The sequence below is a fragment of the Xyrauchen texanus genome, chromosome 26 (assembly GCF_025860055.1).
Source record: "Xyrauchen texanus isolate HMW12.3.18 chromosome 26, RBS_HiC_50CHRs, whole genome shotgun sequence".
NCBI classification, from domain to species: domain Eukaryota; kingdom Metazoa; phylum Chordata; class Actinopteri; order Cypriniformes; family Catostomidae; genus Xyrauchen; species Xyrauchen texanus.
In genome coordinates, this window is record NC_068301.1 from 38,143,774 (window position 1) to 38,168,025 (window position 24,252).

The 24,252-nt window shown below is 43.5% G+C and overlaps 1 protein-coding gene across 1 annotated transcript in view; it reads right to left on the bottom strand.

Annotated features, from left to right (window-relative positions):
* Nucleotides 1-24,252, bottom strand: part of LOC127619505 (receptor-type tyrosine-protein phosphatase U-like) — a 432,480-nt gene that overhangs the window by 250,735 nt on the left and 157,493 nt on the right. The window contains exon 3 of the mRNA XM_052092344.1: nucleotides 7,941-8,212. Within this exon, the coding sequence (XP_051948304.1) occupies nucleotides 7,941-8,212 (272 nt within the window). The remainder of the gene's footprint in view (nucleotides 1-7,940; nucleotides 8,213-24,252) is intronic.

A 24,252-nucleotide genomic window follows, 5' to 3' on the forward strand; every position in this document is an offset into this window, starting at 1 on the left:
TTGGTTTAAGTTTAGTCTGTTAAATCTTGATACATGCTTTGTCATTTTGCACGTTATCCTCAACTAAAATACAGTACAGTATGTTCATTTGGTCAACTAAAATTATTTACCATTTTAGTCAGAGTAAAATGGACTAAAATTATTGAAAATTACATGATGAAATATGGATTAAATTCAAAGAATATTTTCATCAAAAGACAAAAAATATGACTACATTTTTTCAAGATAACACTGTATACTGTATTATTCCATTATCATGCTGGAAAAAGCTGCATAATGTTATGAAAATTATGTGACGAGGTAAACAAAACAGACATCCTTCCCATCAACCAACACCTAAACCTAACCGATAGTGTCCTAAAAGATAAATGAGAGGTGAACAAAACAGACATCCTTACCCTCAACCAACACCAACATAAACCTAACCAATAATGTCGTTAAAACAAATGTGACATGTAAAGAACATTTTCTGAAGCAACCACATAATTTTGTGTCACTTCTATGACAAATTCGGCTCACAGGTTAACTTGAGTGCTTGGCTGGGCTCAAACCTCGTTCTTCCAAAGTCCAACAATTTATAAAGTGAGCTAACACACAAGCTAATCATGTTGGAATAAGTGTGTAAATGTGTCTGTAATACAAGCATTAAATATGTTTTGAAATTGTATGTTTTTGATATCATGACATAGCAGTGTGTGAGTAATAGAGCAAAAAATAAGTGTTTATAAAGACATAAGCACATCTAATTTTACCAAGAAACTGTGGGGAAATGTAGAACGAGGCATGTAAAACTTAGTGTGTAAATATGTAGTTATAGTATTGTTCATTCTAGGAGACTAGGTCTGGAAAAAGCCTATTTCTCCACTGACAGCCATTCAACAATAGAAATGTATTCTAACAAAATAAAACGTTTTTTTAAAGCAACATATAAATCACAAATATTTAATTATTACATAATATAGTGGAATTTTTTAACAGGTTTTATGGACTTGGTATGCAATGCAAGGTACAGTGGTTGAGCTTATCTAAATGGTTTATACTCAATACACAGTTGTTTTCTTTGATTTGATTTAACTGAGCAGAATACAAAAGAACATTAAGCAACCCGAACAAGGTACTAAATAAACCATTTGATTGGACTTATCTGTGTTATATTGCTTGCAAAACATGCAAAGCATTGGCTAATAAAATGCTGGAAGACGAAACCAAATAGACAAGTAAAAGCCAAAGACAAAAACAACAACAAAAAAGACAGGTGTGGAATAAGCGAGGGATGGGATGTGTTAAAGGAGTTAGAAGATGAAGTCTGATGAAGATGAATGATCATCTTTTGGGCTGTTTGGAAAAGAATCAAATCTTTCTGAAGCTCATTACAACAGCTTGCAACAGCCAGATTGCAAAAACCCACCAAATATTCACAACTGTTTATACCTTTCATTCTCTTTTGTTGTTTTTCTTTCTTGCTCTCTCTTTGATTTCAATTCGAAAAAAACTAAAATTTTTCCTAAGATGTGCACAGTAACGTGGCACCCTATATGCATATTATGCAGTCTACATAAGGCACCAACTCCCTAGGGGGGCACAAGAAACTCCACCGACTGCCCTTCCTTGCATGTTATAAGTTAATCAAGGACCCAATAACATTCATGGAACACAGACGATCACTCGCAGCTCAGAAAATTGTCCCAAAAGTTGCTTCAGTTTACTGTACTCTTCTGAATGATCTGCATTGTCAATATAGTCAATAATAGATGTGTTATCTGGACATCTGAAGGTGATTATGATCTGGCATTACATTGGAAATCCATTGATTAGTGGATAAAGAGAAATGGGCCTATGACAGTTCCTTGGGGTACACCAACACGTGGTTTTCAAGTGGTTGGGTTGCTCATCATGGTCTTGGAACTGCTTGTAGTCAGTAAGGTAGTCTATGATCAAGAAGACTTAAGAACCATCCATGTGAGCTGATTAACAGTTTTGTTGCTGTTCATAAGCATTGTTCAGTAATATTGTTTCTCATTTTCCAAAGTTGCTTTGGAAAAAGAAACATCTGCTAAATGAACAAATGTAACTTAAAGGTTACAACTAAACACTTGATAATGGGCTCATGAAGATAAATGACATTTAAAGATTTATATATGATGATTATCAATTATAGATCGATTTGTTTAGCTACTGTAGACACACATTAGGGTCTTGCTCATCAATTAAACTTACTCTCGTTGAACTTGTCCTAGACTCATTCTTGTCTCAAGCTCAACATTTGTTTGTACTCTGTCTTGTCTTAAACTTGACTTTTTGGGATTTGACAAATAATCATCTGTTGGTACAGTGGCTTGGTCTCTTGCGTTCTTGGCTACAGCGCTATTTTCCAGAATCAAAATGACACAGACAAATGTTTGTGACTGCGAAGAGACAGGAGACATATTATAAGTAGGTTCAATGGCAGGCCAGAACTGTTGTCAAGCACTAGTCACAATAATAACACATCTTTACAAAAGAGGAAAATATCCATCTTTTTACTTTTTCCATAAATTATAACCCTAACTTAAAAACTTCTCTGTACTGCTATTGTGTCTTATTCTTGCAAAACAATCAGGAAGTATTTCCATATACGTTTGTCCCATTTCGTGCACTGATTAAAGTCTCTGCGCAGCTAGCTTTGCTAAGCCTGACGTCCATAGAGCATTTAGTTTGTCAAGCAACTCCTCAAATATGTTTCACAGATGTGTCTCACAGTGTGAACTCTACACCAGTGTAAGGGTTGATAGCGAGCGCCGGAGCTGAATGATTCAGAGCCTTTATGTTTTCCCAGAGCGGCCTCAGAATGGCAGGTAGGATTAAGAGCAGAGGAAATGATATCCTCAAAACAAGCAGCCGCCCCACAGGCCTGATCTCATCTACACCCGCTCGGCCACTCACGTAACACTCCCGCATTCTATCTTTCATTCATTTCTTTCCGTTTTTCGTGTATCGTTGTCATCCAGAGGGAACATACGTGAGTTGATTGAATCAGTGGGAGACGGGTGGAGATGCTCCTGAGGCCTCTGGTGGCACATGAGCCATGATTGAAAAACAGATAGAGAGGGAAACTGGGAAGAGAAACAAATAAGACAAATGTACACAGTATACAGAATGAAAGATGGAGGAGAGAGAGAATGAAAGTGTGTAAAATATGAATGTATCGAGAACACAGGAAAAATATAACAAGAAATTATGTGCATATCCACAGTCTTGATACACACGTACTAGTGAGCTGCCTTGCTGTCTAATAACAACTACAGTCTACTGTCAACATCGCAGCATTCTTTTAAAGGCTCCGATACACAAGATCGAAACAGCTGGTTATACATTTTGCGAACATTTATAAATGAGACGAATGCTGTCCTGTCAACAAACCACATGTAAAACAAGAACTAATGTGACATTAAAATGTGTTATCAATGACTGCATGCCTCATTATATGAACCCACATGAGATCAGTAATCTGTTGTAACCACTTGTTGGTGATTAAAAGTAATATACAGTATAAACAGTAAATAATGTGTAATTTGTCATATTTACATTTTGCATTCATGGTGCTGATGCTAACATCCTGTACGTGGCCATGATATGCACAGGTTATCCTCTGCTACTGTATATTCTGATGAATTTTGCAAAAAGAATCCATGTAAGATCATGAAAAAGGTTTTCATACTTTGGCATTGATACTAGGTCAAAGATGGGTAAATGGTAAATGGTCTGCACTTATATAGCGCCTTTTTAAGCCTTAACGGTATTCAAAGTGCTTTACACTGTGACTCATTCACCCACTCACACACACATTCATACACCAATGGCAGCAGAGCTGCAATATAAGGTGCTAGCCTGCCATTGCTTGCCCAAGGACACTTCGGCATGTGGAGTCTTGTGGGCCGGGATTCGAACCACCCTGCGATTAGTGGCCGACCCGCTCTACCAACTGAGCCACAGCCGCCCGGAGCCACAGCCGCCCCGATGGGTGAAAGAGAAGAAGAAAAAACAGCCAGTACAAAGTTTAGAACCAGTGCAACTAGCAATGTCAAAACTACAGGTACTTCAGTACCAAGTCAATATTAGACAAAAACAAAATATACAAATTTATGACAATTATAGAAACAATGTTTCTGCAGTACCGAGCAACAACTCAATTTGGTCCCCTCGCGCGGTTTTACTGACACAAGAATGCTTCCTAGTGTCAGTAAACTGTACACTGTTTGTTAATGCTCACAAGCTTATTTGAACGCATGCTTTGTTACTCCTTTTACACTGGACAATATAAAAATGGAAAATTAATTAAATTCAATCATGATATGTCCTAGCCAAGATATAAAAATGCTAAATATTAGGAGTGTAAAATCTCGTCGATCTGGATCGATGCATCGATCAATTAACTAGCGATGCAATGTCATCTATGCAATGCATAAACATTGATGTATAGTTTAACGCAGTTCAATGGAAAGGAGGAGGCGAGAACCGGCTTGGCAACATAAATAATAGTTTAATTGGTAAACTGAAACAAAAAGACACAAACACACACATGATGGACATGTCCGTAAACTATCTCTCTCTCCTCGCACCACCGTCTGCCATCGGCCTTTATCCCTCTCTGGGGCTTAATTAGCCTCATAAGGGTAATGACAGCCACTCTTTAAGCATTTCCGCCAGTTGATGCAGCAACCTTATGATATTCATCTTACTTTATAAGCGTTACATATTCATGAGGGAATGGATGTGTGAGTGTACTCTGCTCTATCTGTGTGCGCCTCAACCAGGCTTCCCTCAATGCAAAATGCTTGCAATTGTGAGATAATACATTTAATTGATTGTGTAAAATAGCCACATAATATCATAATATCGATCACAGGCCCATGAATCAAATCGAATTAAAATCGCATCATGGCAGACTATGACGTATCGGCAAACATCGGATAACTGGCTAAGATAATCCATATAAGTATGATTGTATCATGATGAAACTTGCAATTTACACTAGGTATGCGTCAACATTTTGGCCAGCAAAAAATTTTGAACAAAAATGGCATTTTCTGTTTCCGGGCGAAAGAGATGAAAAGAAGAAAATCTGAACAAAAACTGTAACTTTAAAATCAGGTAACAGAGACACTGACATGAAGAAAATTAATAGTTTTATTGTGAAAAGATGCAAAGAGCAGCTAATGTTTAAATATATATTGATGGTAACAAGATTGTGCTTATAATTGAGATGCACATCTGTACAGTGTGTGTATGCGTGTTTCCACGAGAACAAGTGCAACAGCACAAAAACAATGAAAGGAGTTTATGAAAGCACGCTGTTGTGAAATTTAAAATGCAAACACACATTCTGTTGGTATTTGCCTTACCTAGTTGCCTAAAGTCTACATTCCCAAAAGTCATGAAGCGATCACTCTCTTGGGAGCCCCAAACACCTCTGATCTTTGAGAAAGGGCCAATGGGATATTTAACTTATCCAATATGCTCAGTGAATGTGTTAAATAGCATTTTACCCATTTTTTTGTGGAATCAAAATTGGTATCGAGCATCATGAAATATTACTGGTATTGGTATCGACTGCTGAAGTTTTGGTATTGTCACAACCCTTAGTGCAACACAATCAAAAGCACCTTCTTTTTGGACAGATTTAGTTCGAAATGATGTCACATCACTGACGCTTTAAAGGGATAGTTCACCCAAAAATTAAAAATCTAAAAAGTAGTCCATTCGACTCCACTGGTTTAATATGTGTCTTCAGAAGCAATGCAATCACTTTGGGTGAGAAACAGGCCAATATTTTAATCCTTTTTACTATAAATCTCCAATTTTACGTTCACTTTTAGAATGAGAAAGTGGAGATTTATAGTAAAAAATACTTCAATATTGATCTGTTTCTCACCCACACCTATTATATAGCTTCTGAAGATATGGATTTAACCACTGTAGTTGTGTGGATTAATTTTATTCTGCCTTTATTTGATTTGTGGACCTTGAAATGTCTGGTCACCATTAACTTGCATTATGGACCTACAGAGCTAAAAATATTCTTATATCGTTTGTGTTCTGCAGGAGAAATAAGTTCATACACATCTGGGATGGCTTGAGGGTGAGTAAATGATGAGAGATTGATCATTTTGGGGTGAAACTTCCATAAACAATATTTAAGCAATATCACTCAAGCAAAATCCCATTTGTGGGATTTACTTTTGCTTCAATACATTATAAAAAAATAAAATTAACACTTTTACACTTTTAGAAAATTCTCCAGACCCTGTGGTTGCATTTGCAACCAAACCTAAATCTAAACCTAACCATGATTTATTTTTAGATAATAACATTGAGGTTTGGAACGAGATGATGGAAGCGTATCACAGGTTACTGACATCCATCAGTCATTTGTATTGCAAAAATAAAAATGTATGTGTAACCGCATTTATCTACAGATGATTCCTTTCTTAAAATAAAGTGTTGGAAAAAATAGTTAAATGTTATGCCCGTATTGTACAGATTTGAAATTCTGTCAATTGGTTGGTCTCTTTGGGAATATATATCTTACCTTTCGTAAAACCCAAGTCGTAAAATATCATACGATTTCGCCTTCTAGTATGAATTATAATTATTGTCTTGAGACTCTGCTGGCTGGAAATAAAAGGTGAATGCTGCTTGGTAATAGTTATACGTATGTTGGTACGTTTTTGGCTTCAACATTATATATGATGCGAAATGCTGATGAATAACGTGCGATAAGATTTGTTCATAAAACAACTACGATTTACTCTTTGAAGAGATAAAAGACAAGAAAAAGGAAATAAAGAGAGAGCGAGAGATAGAGAGAGAGAGAACCACAGGGGTAAGATGATTTTACTTCATTATCTTTGTGTGGAACCTTGCAGCACTCTGTGTGTGTGTGTGTGTGTGTGTGTGTGTGTGTGTGTGTGTGTGTGTGTGTGTGTGTGTGTGTGTGCGTGTGTGTGTGTTGACCAAGCCAGGGCTGTAATCTCATTAAGGTTGCTCTGATTTATAGAGAGAGGAGCGATACGGGTCAGTGTATTGAAACCACACTAGACCCCCACTTTCAAACAGGTCACACACACAAGCGGAGGTCAATTGACTGTGCACTCACAGATACACACATACAGTACTCAATTTACTTGTAATTATGGGCTTTTTGGAAAGCAAACGAGTGGCGAGTTATTAATCATCGCCGTTATCAAGGTGACAGTGTCCTGTGAGCTAACCATCAGCGAAACACAAGTAGCTCAATAATACATACTGCTGGCCAGAGTCAAGAACCATACAAGTGCTCAAGGTAATATTCTATTCAGTGGTAAGAGGAAAAGAGTGTGTGAGAATACCTTAGGGAGTCTAAATAAATCTGTGTAGACTACAACTCTATATGTCAATATTTAAAAGGGTCACATCATGAAAAAAACAGGATATTAATAACAGATTGATTGACAATGTAGACATGCTCAAAAATTCAGAATGTTAAGAAATCAGAACCATCAGTGAAAGGTTTGGCAGTAGTGATGTATTGTATATTGGTTTTCCATAACTGTATGTCAGTGTGGTACACTTTCATAGTTAACAAAGGTTCCCTATCTGTCACTCACTCAATGCTGTGTCAATGTTGAGACACTAGGGGTTGCCCTTGGGAGCTCCTTTTATATACCAGTATGTCCGGGGGAGTGGCATGCAAATTCCACTCACCAATTCCCATTGGCCTTTTCTCAAAGATCAAAGGTGTTTAGGTGTCCCTTGACACAACGTCGAGTGAGTGACAGATAGCGAACAGCTAATTTCTAATACAAATGGTCATTCAGAGGGTGGATGAAAATGGTGTACGTTACAGGATGACCATTTTGGTGAAAATTACGAGTCAATGTGGATTTATGTGTGTTTGTGTGTGTGTATGCAGTCCATCTCACCTGGTACTCGCTAGGCCAGAAGGTGCTGACCGCGAGCTCCACCTGGTGCCACTGCTTCCCCTGTGAGCCAGACACGTTCCACGCGGCATTTCCCCGCGAGCCGCTGTTCACACGAACGTACACGCTCAGTGCCCCGGGACTGTGCCCATCCCGGCTGTACAAGAAATAACTGAATTGCACACAGTGTGTGTCATTCTCACTCAGTGGACGCAACATGAGCTGAGCACGCTGCCCGGCACCATAGTGAGAAGAGTTCACCAACATATAAGAACCTGAAAGAGAGAGAGAGAGAGATGCTTAAAAACAGGTTTAAATGTTTGTTTGTTTGTTGTAGTTTTTTGTTATTGCATTGTCATCCTGTGTAGATTTCTCCCACATTATGCAATTTCCACAGTACAGTTCCCCATCTTGCAGGTCAGTTCTAAGTGATAGTTTGTGGAGGATCTAATTCATAACGGCTAACATCATTAAAGCACCTTTAAGATATAAAATGATAAGCATTCATATTCAGGTTGTGAATCACAAATATGATTACTGGAAAAAGGAACACAGAGTAGAAGAAAAAAACATATGCTGTATAATGACTGCTTTAAACCTGAAGGTAAATTACACCTCATATAAAAGAAAGGTTTCACCCTGTGTGTTGAGTAACTATGATTGCATCTCCTGCAAAGCACACATTTAGCTGCAGTGAGAATAAGTGATTGCTGTGGCATTTGAGCAGGGCAGAGTGCACTGTGGGTAGTGTAGTTTAAAGAGAGTGTAATCAGTAGCTCTGCTCTGGTACATCCCATCATTACTCACACTGACACTGAGTTATTTAACTGCTAATGTCAGCCAACAGGGTACTACACACACACACACACACACACACATATATACAGCAGGACACCGTTTTAAAACAAATAGCTTCAGAATCAGTAGCAGGTACAAATTAAAGACCTACAAACAGATTTCTTTCTGATGAAAAAGGTTTTTGCCTGCGCAAAACTCACCACCATGATGCTACAGTGTTGTGGATAGCATTATGTTGTTGTGTGATAGTAGTTATGCATTATTATACAAGAATTATTTCCGGTCCTTGAATCTGAGTCATCGCAGGAGTGCTGAAAAAGGAGTCATATCAGCACTGGAACACTTGACAGTTTATATCACTCCACTTGTGTTTGTGGCATTCCATATTAAAATTTAAGAGCAGTGCAGGTGTGTTGCAGCTAGATAATTTTAATTAATATCTGTAACTATAAAGATTTTAGCCAACAGGTGGCAACAAAAGATTGTAAACATTGTAACAACACAGTTAGGGGAAAGTAGGAAGTGGGAGATGGCGAATCAAACTCAAACGTTGTTTATTTTAAACTCAAATTCACACTTTTCCGTGGAAACAATTCAGCACAGATGTGGTAGCCTCTCTTCTCCTCACTGGTGTCTGGCTCGCTCCTAAATCCAACTCCAACTGTCACTGTGATGACAAACAGCTGTTAGAGACAACCATTGCCAGGTGATGATCCTTACTGTTCTCATCTCATGATCTCGCTCTCCATTATCAAGCCGGCACTCAACCATGCCCTTACCACTACATACCTCCACCGCCCAACTCAGGCCAGGGAGCCATCCGGCCTGCCCAGTACACCCCCCCCCCCCCAATTTCTGGAGAGGAAGTCCACAAGCCAATAGCCAAATACCAATGGGTGATCCACACATTGGTATCCTTCATGCGATGGAGGCACTGGAGTGGGCCGTGGTTAGAACAGAGAGTGAAAACTGGTCCCAGTAGGTAGTACTGAAGGGTGAAGACTGCCCATTTGATGGCCAGACACTTCTTCTCAATGGTGCTGTACCTCGCCTCTAAAAGTTTCTGGCTGATATACAGCTCCACCTTGACCACCTGAGACAACATAGCTCCCAACCCCCAGTCTGATGCGTCGGTCTGTACAACAAAACAGAGAACAATATCAGGAGCATGTAACCACGGCAAGCCACAAAGCAGAGCTTTTACCTGCATAAAAGCCTGTTGGCACGGCTCCGACCACTGGAATGGGTCTGGGGCTCCTTTTCTAGTGATATTGTTCAACAGGCTAGTGACGTCTGAATAATTATGCACAAACCCTCTATAATCACTCCCCTCTTTTTTGGTCTTGGGTCTCTTATAAATTTGGGGTCACACCTGCCCGTGACCCAAGTGGAAGTTACCGTACCTCTACCTATCCTATTGTGCACTTCTTGGGGTTTTTGGTGAATCACATACTTCATGCATATCGTCAACTACTGGGCAGAGAGAACAATTTCTAGCAAAAAATACTTAGACTTAAATATTGATCTGTTTCTCACCCACACCTGTCATATAAATTCTGAAGTCATGGATTAAACCACTGGAATTGCTTGTATTATGTTTATGCTGCCTGTCGCAGCGACCTCAGAACCTCCCTCAGATGCTGCATGCGCCGCTGCCAATCATTACTGTAAATAATGATGTCATCCAAACAGGCGTACGCCAAGTGTGGTCTGAGGACTTGATCCATAAGGCGCTGAAATGTAGCCGGGGCACCAAACAAACCGAACGGAAGGGTCATGAATTGGTGTAAGCCAAACGATGTGGAGAAGGCCATTTTCTCATGGGACATAGGTGTTAAGGGGATCTGCCAATAACCCTTTGTTAAATCCAGTGTCGAATAAAAGTGGCCCACACACAACCGATCGAGCAGTTTGTTAATACAAGGCATTGGATACGAATGAAATTTTGACACCACATTGGCCTTTCCACACAGAACCGGACCGAACTGTCGCCCTTTGGAACCAGCACCACTGGGCTGGCCCAGTCACTTTGGGATACTTCTATTACCCCCATATTGAGCATGGTCTTTCATTCTTACCGATCCACATTTATTTTGTGATCGGGTAATCGATAGGGACGAATGTGTACCACTACCCCTGGGGTTGTTTCGATATGGTGCTTTATGAAGTTCGTATGACCGGGAAAGTCAGAGAATTATCTTTGTAACCGAGCCACGTCCTTGATTTAAAGTAATAAATTACAAATACTCACTTTACTGTAGGTTAGCTACTTTTTCCCAAGAATTTTACTTTTTTAAGTAGTTTTTACTTGAGTACATTTTAAGTGCAGTAACTGTTACTGCGCTATTTTCCCACCGTCTGTGCACGCTACATCCCTGTCCTGGTTTTATTTTTATCTATCAACGTGATTGACTAGGGAGAGTTTTGTGGCTCCTGTAAAATCAAATCACATGTAAAAAACTGGATTGCCTCAAGCACAGTTCAACCCCTGAACATCACGGCCGCACCTGAAAGGGCTTTTCGCAATGAAATAGTCTGAATTGTCATGTGAGTTTAACTTGCTCAAGCCAGATATCAGCATTAGTCCTGCCTCTAATTTGAAGAAACATGTCGAGATAAATGTAATATTTCTGCTTACTAGATTCTGTGTGTCTATAACGTAGCCTTTAATATAATCTATCACTGACATTGATAGATTGATAGTACTGTCTAGTAGGCTATGTCATATAAAGGCTATTAATCAAACAACATTAACAACGAAATGAGAAAACCACGCACTATTTTTGGCCGAATAACTTGAGTAGCTTTAGAAGTAATTAGAATTTAGATGTAATATAATAAAACAGTGACATTTTTTATAATAATATTTCTTTTAAATATTGTTATTTTTTTTATATAATACTGACCCCTGATGTAGAGAGTGTTAATTGGTATAATAAATTACCAGCAAATTAGAGATGATAAAATTATTTATAATTATGCTTAGCCTTTATAAAGAGCATTAGCATGAGAACACAACTATTTCTGGGTATAAAAGATACAAGAAGTGGTTTTGAGTGTGTTTCTATGAGAGAAATCAGACGGGTTAACAGGGGACAGGTGAGGCAAATAAACTAATATTAAGCAAACAAGGAGGCGGGGTATGACGTAAGACAGAGAAACACTTGGTGATACAGAAACAAAACAAAGCCACATGCTCTCACAAGATAATAAAACACCTGAATGGCATGAGCGCACATCGCCAAGACAATAAGGCAATATACACCCATGACAACCGACAAACAAGACGAGAACATTTGTAGCAACGGAAAACAAAGCGATGCCACGCATTCACACACTAAACGAAATCTGAGCATACATCGCAAGGCAAACGGCATACAATGCACGCAACAGGCGACAAAAACAAGACAGGACACCTGTGCGAGTGTTCGGCCACACACACACACACACACCCACCCGCAACCTTAGACCGAAGTGACTGAACCTCAGCACATAAAGTCAGGTCGTGACCCGAGTGTGACGTGAGGCGCCCCCGCGTTCATGAGAGCCAGACAAACTATATAAGAGTGCATGCTGCCAAGATGACTGAAGCACGATGCACCTACTTCAGTAACAGACAGACATGGGGTACGTGTGTCCGGATCCTGATACAGACCAAAATCAAACCCGACAGGAAGTCGGGATCCATACACCGTGCTCCTGACATAAAGAGCGCACGGCAGGGAATACAACCGAAACCACGTGCTCACATAAAGACAGACAATGAAACACAAGACAGGCATGGGATGATGATGCCACCAATGTCAGACCAAAATCCAGACTGACAGACTGACAGGACCATGACACTGAGTGGTATTGAGCATGTTGCTATGTGGTTGCTAGGATGTTCTGAGTGGTTTTGAGTGCATTGCTTTGCAGTTGGTCAGGTGCTGTTTATGGAAGACAGAGTGATATTATTCGGTTTCTAGGCTGTACTACAGTGGTAGGAAAAAGTATGTGAACCCTTTGGAATTACCTGCATTTCTATAAATTTGTCTTAAAATCTGGTTTGATCTTCATCTAAATTACAATTATGAACAAACACAATCTGTTTCAACTAATAACAACCACATTGTTGTATTTTTCTTGTACATTTTGAATACATCATTCAAACATTCAGTCTGTGTTGGAAAAAGGTATGTAAACGCCTAGGCTAATGATGGCAACAAAAGCTAATTAGAGTCAGAAGTTGGCAAACCTAGCATCCAGTTAATGAAACGAAATTGGAAGTGTGGGTTAGAGCTACTTTGACTTGTAATAAACACTTCACAAGAAGCATCTGCTGACCATGCCTTGCCAAAAAGAGATCTCAGTAGACCTGTGATCAAGAGCTGTTGCTTTGCATTAAGCTGGAAAGGGTTACAACGTTATCTCGAAGAGCTTAAATAGTCATCTGTTCACAGTTTCACAAATTGTCAATAAATGGAGATGATTTAGTATTATGGCTACTGTCCCCAGAAGTGGCCGTCCAGCCAAGATGACTCAAAGGGCACACTGCAGAATGCTCAATGAGGTCAAATGAACCCTCGAGTGACAGCTAAAGATCAAGATATCTTTCAAGATAATGTCAGGGTGGCTGTGCACCCAGTAGAAGTTGGGTGATGCAGCAGGACAATCACCCTAAACATTGAAGTAAATCCACAAAAGAATGGTTTCCAAAAAATGTAAATCCACCTTTTGGAGTGGCCCAGTCACAGCCCAGACCTTAACCCAACAGAGGGGTTGTGGAATGACCTTGATGAGAGCCATTCACACCAGACATTCTAAGAAAATGGCTGAGCTGAAGCAGTCCTGTAAGGAAGAATGGTCCAAAATTCCTCCAGAACGTATTGCAAGTCTAATCCGCAGCTACCAGAAACACTTGGTTGAGGTTATTGCTGCCAAAGGAGGATCAACCAGTTATTAAATCCAAGGGTTCACTCACTTTTTCTACAGCACTGTGAATGTTTATGGGGTATGTTCAATAAAGGCATGAACGATTATAATTTTGTATGTGTTGTTAGCTTAAGCACGTTTTGTTTGTCTATAATGTGATCTCATCATTAATGACGATGAGATCACATTTTATGACCAATTAATGCAGAAAAACAGCTAATTCCAAAGGGTTCACATACTTTTTCTTGCCACTGTAGGTGGTTCCCAGGGCATTGCTATGTAGTTGCTAAAGTGTTCTGAGTGGTTCTGCCTGGTTCTATGCTGTTGCTAGTGTGTCGTGGGTGGTTGCGAGTAGGCTGTTTGCGTCCCCAAATCAAAGGAGACCACCTCTCTCTGCCCAAGTCTCTATCATATTCTGGTCTTTAGATATGGCTCGAGTCCCTACTTCATTGTAAATCTATCAGATTTCTGGGATTTCTTTAGCACAAATGGTGCTGGATGAGATATAACTATGGTATTTGTTCAAATCTCTAATATCAAGTACAGTATGAGCAAAGATAACAGCAATGCTAGCCTTAGCAAACACCCCTAGACAAACACATTACTGGAAAGCATCTAATGGTATGTCGTACATGTGACACTTTATTGAAGTTTAATATGTTGTTTTCTTGGCTGAAGTTCAGCAAAATAACATTCTCTAATTGTCGTAACAGGTGGCACACATTAATGTTAAATTTGAGTGTCTTGCTTTTTGCAATTCATAAAAATAAACCCAAAGCTGTTGTAACATCTGTTAGGAACACAACTGCTGAGCTGGCCTTATTTATCATGTGAAGCACATCTATTCATACATTTAGAACTTCAGCAGAACTTACAGAGACTCAATGAGCCACACTGTAAGTTTAGCCAAGAGGAATTAAACACTCATGGCAAACAAGTAAAGTGATGCCAGTCTCCAGATAACATCTTAATACGTCTTAATACCAAATATCATTGCAAAAATAATGATCTAAAACATTTTATTTTAAAAAAAGGAAACAAAAAAAGTGCTGTGGTGGTTCCACGGTACCAGTGTCAGACTGCAAATACAGATATCGGACAGTTTAACCATCCAAAATATTTGGTCCTTTTTGACCAAAATAAATTGAATAAAAATGTTTTCTTTATCTGAGCAGTACAAGACTCAGTGACTTTTCCTCCATCCATCTGAACAAAAAAAAAAAAACAATTGGGTTGATTCGACAAGTCTAAAAAGTCATAAACAAAAAATTACAACAAAACAACACATTTATGTATATGCAGTAAAAATTGACCAACCATTAAAAATGAATGGGAAAGACCAAAAAACAGAGCAATTTTTTTTATTATTATTTTTTTGTATCTGTCAAATACAATCAATAAATCAGCAACAATGCAGAAAAAAAAACAGACAGAAATTTCAGAGTGATGTTCTAAAATATCCTCAGTGCAAAACGTTTGGTTACGTATGTAACCTCCGTTCCCTGAGGGTGGGAACGACACGTTGTGTCGGAGAAGCGACACTAGGGGTCTCTCTTGAGCGCCGATATCCACCTCTGATCTATGAAAAAAGGCCAATGAGAGTTGGCAGCCAGTATTTGCATATCCCGCCCCTGGACATACGGGTATTTAAGCGGCGCAAATACGGGAGTTCATTCAGGATTTTTCTGAGGAGCCGGAAATGGTCCGGCCACAACAGTGGCTCGGTTCAGCGACATGGTGGAGGAAAGACACAACGTGTCGTTCCCTCCCTCGGGGAACGGAGGTTACATACGTAACCAAACGTTCCCCTTCTGTCGCTCTCTCCACGTTGTGTCGGAGAAGCGACACTAGGGGACCCATTCCAATCTTGCCATGCGCTGAACCGTGTACGTGAACCGCCGATACAGAGGCGGGCAGGGATTTCATCCAGTGCCGCGCATCGTCTGTACCTGGCTGCACGTACCCTTCCCCAATGCCCCATAAGAACATCGGGATCCTTCTAGTTACCCTGAGAGGGAACAAGGCGATGTTTGCCAACATGGGAACGGGCCAGCCTGGCTGGGCCTCTTTCTCTCTATGTTTCTCGCATAGAGCAATCACGGCCGGGGCCCTTACACGCATATAGGGAAGGGGTCTTACCCAGACCTTGCGGAGACCACACCTGCCCTTTTACTTGGGGAGGAAAAGTGGTAGACACGCCACACGGCCGCCTTGGGGCTCGTGTGGAAAGTATGGTGCGGTGGTAGATCCAGCCTCGAAAGGGGGAGCTGCTACAGCACGGCGACCGGGCAGCTGTAACTGCCTAAGGGAGACACGGGGTCCGCTCGTGAAGGGACAGAACCGTGGAATACACACAGGGGAGTCCGAGCAGGAGGCCTTACCTGCGGAGCACCTATACCAGTACAGGGTAGCCATCAGGATACCCGCAGTGGCTTGGGTCGGCGAGTTCCTCTGCTGAACCGCGGACCCGGAGGGCTGGGGAGGAATCGACCAGGGTCCCGACTCGGAGTGGGGCGCCCTGGGAAAAAAAGGGCGCACTACTTAACCTTGACGCCAGGAAAGGGCGCTGGGCGCAAGCGATCCACCCGGCCGGTCAGTCTACGTGTTACCGAGTTCTACGGGCTCGGACCTGAGAAAACACGAGACGCAACCGACTCAACGCGGAGGTTGTAAAACCTCGCAAAGGTGTTGGGTGTTGCCCAACCCGTGGCTCTACAGATGTCTGCTAGGGAGGTGCCCTTGGCCAGTGCCCACGAGGACGCAACACCCCTTGTTGAGTGAGCTCGGACCCGCAAGGGTAGGGGCACAGCCTGGGTGTGATAAGCCAGTGTGATGCATCGAAAACCCAGTGGGCGAGCCTCTGTTTGGAGACGGCATTCCCTTTCTGCTGTCCCTCAAGCAGACAAAGAGCTGCTCAGAGCGTCTGGTGCTCTGTGTGCGGTCCAGGTAAATGCGCAGGGCGCGCACTGGACATAGCAACGAAAGGGCTGGGTCTGCCTCCTCCCGGGGCAGCGCTTGCAGGTTCACTACCTGATCTCGGAAGGGTGTGGTAGGAACCTTGGGCACATAGCCCGGTCGCGGTCTTAGGATCACAGACGTATCCACGGAACCGAACTCCAGGCAAGTGTTGCTGACAGAGAACGCTCGTCCCTCTTGATAGAGGCGAGCGCGATCAGCAGGGCTGTCTTAAGAGAGAGGGCCCTGAGTCCAATTGATTCAAGCGGCTCGAAGGGAGGTCTCTGGAGTCCTGCCAAGACTACCGAGAGATCCCAGGAGGGAACTAGGCCTGGCCGGGAGGGATTCAACCTCCGGGCGCCTCTCAGGAACCTGAGGATCAGGTCGTGCTTACCCAAAGACTTACCGTCTACAGGATCGTGGTGGGCGGCAATGGCGGCAACATACACCTTGAGGGTGGACGGGGACAGCCTCCTGTCCAGCCTCTCTTGTAGGAACAGGAGCACTGACTTGATCGCGTATCTCTGCGGGTCTTCAGTTCGGGAAGAACACCAATCTGCGAACAAGCACCACTTTAGGGCGTAAAGGTGCCTGGTAGAGGGGCTCTGGCTTGGTTGATTGTATTCACAACGGTCGCCGGTAAGCCGGCTATCTCTTCCGCGTCCCGGCCCAGGGACCAGACGTGGAGGTTCCAGAGGTCTGGGCGCGGGTGCCAGAGCGTGCCCCGTCCCTGAGAGAGGAGGTCCTTTCTCAGGGGAATTCGCCAGGGAGGAGCTGTGGCGAGAAGCCTGAGTTCCGAGAACCAAGTCCGAGTGGGCCAGTAGGGGGCCACTAGCGTGACTCGCTCCTCGTCCTCCCTGACCTTGCACAGCACCGGTGCAAGAAGGCTCACTGGGGAAATGCGTACTTGCGCAGCCCCGAGGGCCAGCTGTGTGCCAGCTGCCTGTCCCGAGGGGAGCCTCTGTTAGGGCGTACCAGAGCAGGCAGTGGGAGGTTTCCTGGGAGGCTGAACAGGTCTACCTGGGCCTTGCCAAACCGTTCCCAAATCAGCTGGACCGACTGGGGGTGAAGCCTCCACTCCCCGCCGGGCAGGCGTTGTCGTGATAGCGCGTCCGCTACGACGTTGAGCTTGCCGGGGATGTGAGTGGCACGCAGCGACTTGAGTCGCTGCTGGCCCCATAGGAGGAGACGGCGGGCGAGTTGTGACATGTGGCGGGAGCGTACACCGCCTTGGCGATTTATGTACGCCACCACCGTGGTGCTGACCGATCCCACCACCGTGGTGCTGTCCGAGGACGTGTTTGTCCCGAACTAACGGGAGGAACTTCCTGAGAGCAAGAAGGACGGTCAGCAACTCCAGGCAGTTGATGTGCCAAAGCAGCGGGGCCCCTTTCCAACGGCCCGCTGCTGCGTGCCCGCTGCACACGGCACCCCACCCGGACCGGGAGGCGTCGGTTGTGACCAGAACGCGTCGGGACACCTGCTGCAGGGGCACTCCTGCCCGTAAAAAGCAGAGGTCTGTCCAGGGTCGGAGTGTTTTGAGGCAGGCGGGGGTGATCCTTACCCGATGCGTGCCGTGGTGCCATGCTTGTCTCGGGACTCGAGTCTGTAGCCAGTGCTGGAGTGGTCTCATATGCATCAACCCCAGCGGCGCGACCGCCGCGGAGGACGCCATATGCCCCAGGAGCCTCTGGAAAAGTTTTAGAGGGACCACTGTGCCTGGCTTGAAGGAAGCGAGGCAGTCCATCAAAGACTGAGCACGCTCACTCGTGAGACGTACTGTCATTGAGACTGAGTCTAACTCCAACCCGAGAAAAGAGATGCTCTGAACCGGAGTGAGCTTGCTCTTTTCCCAGTTGACCTGAAGCCCCAAGTGGCTGAGGTGCCGCAGCACCTGGTCTCTGTGTGTGCATAATAACTCTCGAGAGTGTGCTAGGATGAGCCAGTCGTCGAGGTAGTTGAGAATGCGGATGCCGGCTACTCGTAGCGGGGCAAGGGCCGCCTCTGCGACCTTCGTGAAGACGCGAAGGGACAGAGACAGGCCGAAGGGGAGGACTTTGTACTGAAACGCCTGGCCGTTGAACGCGAACCGTAAGAAGGGTCTGTGTCGTGGCAGAATTTAGACGTGGAAGTACGCGTCCTTCAGGTCTACCGCCTTTCTTGGGTACAATGAAGTAAGGGCTGTAGAAACCCTTCCTCATTTTGGTTGGAGGGACGGGCTCTACTGTGCCCTTGGCTAAGAGGGTCGCGATTTCCGTGCGCAGGGAACTGGCATGCTCGGCGTGTACTGCGGAAAAGCAGACGCCCCTGAAGGGGGGCGGGAGCCGGGCAAACTGAATTGTGTAACCGAGTCGAATGGTCCGGTGCAGCCAGCGTGACGCGTTGGGAAGCGAAAACCACTCTTCCCAGCTCTGCGCTAGGGGCACCAAAGGGACGAGTATTTTGGACGTACCCGGCGGGGCCTCGCAGCGGGGCGTAACAGGTAATGCAGCATCGGGGGCTTCGTTGCGGCCTGAGGCTGAGGTGCTGAGAATAGACTCAAAGCACTTACCTTGCTCGCGCGCCCGGCAGGGGCGGGTTCGTGACTGAGGAGGAGGTCTGATGTTGGCGCCCTCTGGACTCGCCTGAACCGGCCGGCCAGGGGACAGTCGTGGGCAGGCGGAAGGCGGATCGCCGCGTCCGTGTACCGGACTGTCGTAGTCTGAAAGCAGATTGCCATGAGAACGGCATTTGCGGGCCAGGTGACCCAGAGGCAAAGGAAATAGCTCTTTTATTGAGAATGTGGGTACCACAGCCCCCGCCAGGGGTGTGGCAAATGAAAAACAAAGGATTCTCCTCCCGCCCTCCACCGGGGGACGGAGCGGTCTTACCACCTCTGGAGCTAACGTCTTCGGCTCTGGGTCGACTGTCTCAGGAACGCTTGGGAGCCTTCCGGGTCCTAGAGGGGGTTCGTGAGACAGGGGGCGTGCGCCACCTGCGGGGTGCTTGATGCCGGGGCTGAGAGCTGGGCCCGGGTTGAGGCGGAGCAGGAGCTGGTTTCTTCGCCGCAGGGGGACGCCCTCGGCGAGCAGACGGGGCAGGGCCCGTAGCAGCAGGTGTGCGGCGGGGCATGATGTGACTGATGGCCTCCGTCTGCTTCTTCACCGTGGAGAACTGTTGGGCGAAGTCCTCGACAGTGTCACCGAAAAGGCCAATCTGGGAGACAGGTGCATCTAGGAAGCGGTTCTTGTCGGCCTCACGCATCTCGACCAGGTTGAGCCAGAGATGGCGTTCCTGGACCACTAGGGTGGCCATCGCCTGTCCGAGTGCCTGCGCTGTGGCCTTCGTCGCTCTCAGGGCGAGGTCGGTCGCTGAGCGCAGTTCCTGCAGCACATCAGGATCAGGTCCACCCCCGTGCATGTTTCTGAGTGCTTTGGCCTGGTGGACTTGCAGGAGGGCCATCGCATGCAGGGCGGAGGCAGCGCGTCCAGCCGCGACTGTAGGCCTTCGCGTTGAGCGAGGATGTTGTCCTACAGGGCTTGGATGGGAGTACGGGTGGCCACGCCAGGAGGTAGGGCTACCGGGCATAGATGGTACGCGAACTGCCCTATCGACCTGGGGAATCGCCCAGTATCCGTGGCGCTCTCCGCCGTCGAGGGTGGTGAGAGTGGAGCTGGTGGCACCTAGACGAAGCGGAGAGCGGGCTCTCCACGTAGACGCCAGCTCGTCATGCACCTCCGGGAAAACGGGACCGGGGATGCGTGGCGCGAACGGCGCGCTGCCCCCAGGAACCAGTCATCCAACCGTGAAGGCTGTGGGGAGGATGGAGGGTTCCAATCCAACCCCACGCCACGGGCGGCCTGGGAAAGCATGTCAGACATCTGAGCTGCCGGCCTCAGCCTGGGCCTGCTGGCCCGAGGCGGCAGTCCAGGGGAGTCCTCGGCATCAGACATCTCACTCTCCGATGCGGCGGCGAGCTCATCTGCTTCGGGCTCGGGAGGATAGACAGCCAGGCCGTGAGGCGAGCCGCTATCGCCGCTGAAAGTGAGCGTGTCGGGAACGGGAGGTTCGCTGGGGCTACCCGGTGAAACTGCACCCGCTGCCGCCTCAAATCGCCTCCAGCGCCAAACGCATCATCCTCAATCCCGTGGGAAGAAGGAACAATGCGGGTGCAGCTGGGGTGGCTTGCTTTCTGTTGAAAGCAAGCCGCGATCGCTAACGTGGTCATGGTCATGTTCTCGCAGTGAGAACATGAACCATCCACAAACGCTGCCTCGGTGTGATCGCGCCCAAACACACGAGACAGCTCTGTGGCCGTCTGAAGCAGAGAGGCATCTACCGCGATCCAGGAACAACACAGGGGCGGAAGGGCATCTTGAAAAGACGCGTCCTGAAAAGGACGCTCAACGCGCTGTGTTTTGCTCTTTTAGAGAAATTCACTCTTTTAAGGGAAATAACTCTTTTAATACACAGTATGTGTGTGTGTCTGCGCTGTCGAAGCACTCAGGGGCAACAATGCACGCCATGCAAGAAGGAGAAAGCCGCTGTTGTGCGCCGTCAAATCCAACAGCATGCAGATCGTCAGAGGAAACAGGAACGTAGTGGTGTGTAAACTCGCAGCAAACTGCAAACAGACCATCGGCTCCGAAGAAATTTTCTGAATGAACTCCCGTATTTGCGCCGCTTAAATACCCGTATGTCCGGGGCGGACATGCAAATACTGGCTGCCAACTCTCATTGGCCTTTTTTCATAGATCAGAGGTGGATATCGGCGCTCAAGAGAGACCCCTAGTGTCGCTTCTCCGACACAACGTGGAGAGAGCGACAGAAGGGGAACATGCACACCCAGTCACACAAATGAACAGATGAGACAACACATGTTGGTGCTGCTATCCTTATGAGGACTCTTAATTGACGTAATGATTTTTACACTGTAAGAAATTAAAGATTCTATCGTCTAACCCTAAACCTAACCCTCACAAAAAACTTTCTGCATTTTACATTAAAAAAAAAAGTTTAGTATGTTATTTAAGTGATTTGAATTATGGGGACACTAGAAATGTCCTCATAAACCACATTTATAGTATAATACCCTTGTAATTATAAGTTTGTAACAGAAACTAAATTCCTAGTAAACCACACAATACACCCCCCAACACACACACATTTACATATATGTTTGCAAAATAATGTTTTACTATAGAATGCTTGAATTTGCAAAATGTTAATTCTGATTCTTCTGTTTTATACTCTAATTTAAGTTTCTGAATTTTGCCGTTATATATATTTTTAGATAATTTTTATGTTTAAAATAAATTATTGGTAGTAAAATGCTTCTTCTGTGTATTCTCTTTGTAACACCATGGTCAGGATTGATTGCAAGCATAATGACATTAACTGCAAAAACTGACACTTCAAATCAGATCTGAAATACTAAACTTTGACATATAATAGTTTGGTAATGTCTAAATATATGTCTAAATATTAATTTATATATATATATATATATATATATATATATATATATATATATATATATATATATATATATATATATATATATATATAAATTAATATCTTGTTATACAATATTAAATTAGGTTACAACAAGCCATCAGACTACACAGTAGGAGACTACAGCTATATTGACTGCTACTTTTGCATGTTATTTATATTTTGTTTACTAGATGGCAGAATCTGCCTCTAATTTATGTTACATTCTCATATTTTCATCATGTTTCAACTTATAGAAATGTTGGTTCCGAATTTGTAAATTTATTTTCATAAATGTGCTTTTTTGGATATACAAATGAATTCTGAAATTAAGAAATTCACATGTAAATAAGATCAATATAGCATAACATCTCAAAATACATGCATAATTGTATTGTTCTTACTTCAGGAAAGAAGAAATTATCATCATCATTATCAAAAAAAAATAAAAAATCTAAAATGTCAAAAATGACCGTGAATACCAATAGGACGTGACCTTTTTCAATACAATAGGAGGATTAAGGACATTACAGTGTCTACAGAGGCACTAAACCCATCACTAGATATGACTAGACGAGAATATAATAAAATATATATTGAATGTTAAATATTAGATAAAAACCAGGGGAATAACTACAGGGGCATTTTAGATATCTGGATCTTTTTCTCATTTTCAGTAGCAATATTTGATTAAATTGTTACCTTGCATTGTACAGTGATGCTATCAGATGATGACAATTACCATAATTGTGTACCTTTGAATTGACATGCTACTCCAAAGAATGTAATAGTGTTAAATGTTATGAATGTAATGTTATGAATGTAATAAATGTAATGTTCCATGGTACCTGTTCACAATACTGGAATGGTACATCCAAAAACCAGGGTACAACCATGATATTTGTCCATAAAACCACGTTACTGTCATGGTACATGTCTATAGAAGTCCATGGATAATCACCTTTATTGAGTATATCTGGAAAAGGGTGACATAACTAAGTTCGAAAAGTGACAGTTGCCCTCCATTTGCATTGAAAATGTAAAGTTTGTTGTTTTATTCCGCTTGAGAGTTCAAACAACAACCTGCTGAAGACAAGTTTGTAGTTTCACCCTCTGCAAGAGAACATGGCCATGTGTTTTCATCCGGACTGTCAGGTTAGTATGCATGAGCGCTCTCATGGAACGGACTTTAGAGCCGGAGCTTAAATAGAGCGCAGGACAAAAGAGGATTCTTAAATCAAAAGTCCATCTGACAGTCTTTATGCAGATCATGTCATTGCCTGCGGTTGAATCGCTGTGACAGTCACAAATGAAAAAGAGTTGTTTCCTGGAAGAACTCAATTCTTTGAAACTTTTGGATGTACTATTATACTATAGACCTATGCAATTTCAATGCCACTGAATGCAGTATTTTGGATGGAAATTGGATGCATAACTATAATAGTATTCTTTGTGTTTTTGGAAGGTTATAATTGGGTTGGTGTAGCGGATTGCACAAATCAGCAATGTTAGCATGTCATGGTCTGAGCACTTAAGAATATTTCAGTCCCATGCGGTGCAGAAGTCTTCAGTAATTTCACATTGAAAATGTGTTGGAAACATACGAATGAGCTAACCAAACTAGGAATATGTCTTTTTACTTCAACACCATACCCTTCATTTCCAGTATATTCCTAGACTTATTTTGTACAATCCATCTATACACGTAATTAACAAAATAAAAATGTTTGACTTCGTAATGTTTCATCGAAATATAATTTTCCTCCGCTTCTGAAAAGGCCTTCCTTTTCAGCTGACGTCACCTAGGTTTAGGGGTGGGCAATCATAAGGAGGAACTTACGATTACTCTTAAATAATCTAGTTGCTTAAATATATATTCTGAGTTCAATTGAAGTTATGCTTAGTCGACAGCATTTGTGGGATAATGTTGATTACCACAAAAATGTATTATCAACACAAGACACAAAAGTGCACACAGTCATTTTTTCCTCATTAAAAGACATGAAATGTAACTTTACAGTATATGTATAAAATCATGAGCACTAACATTAAAATGATAAAAAACATAGAAAAGGTAGTGTCCTCCCAGCTATGTTCACTTTTACAAAAAATAGTATATATGAATAATTTCTGTCAGGATTTAGGTCCCATCACCATACAGACATTGCACTTATCA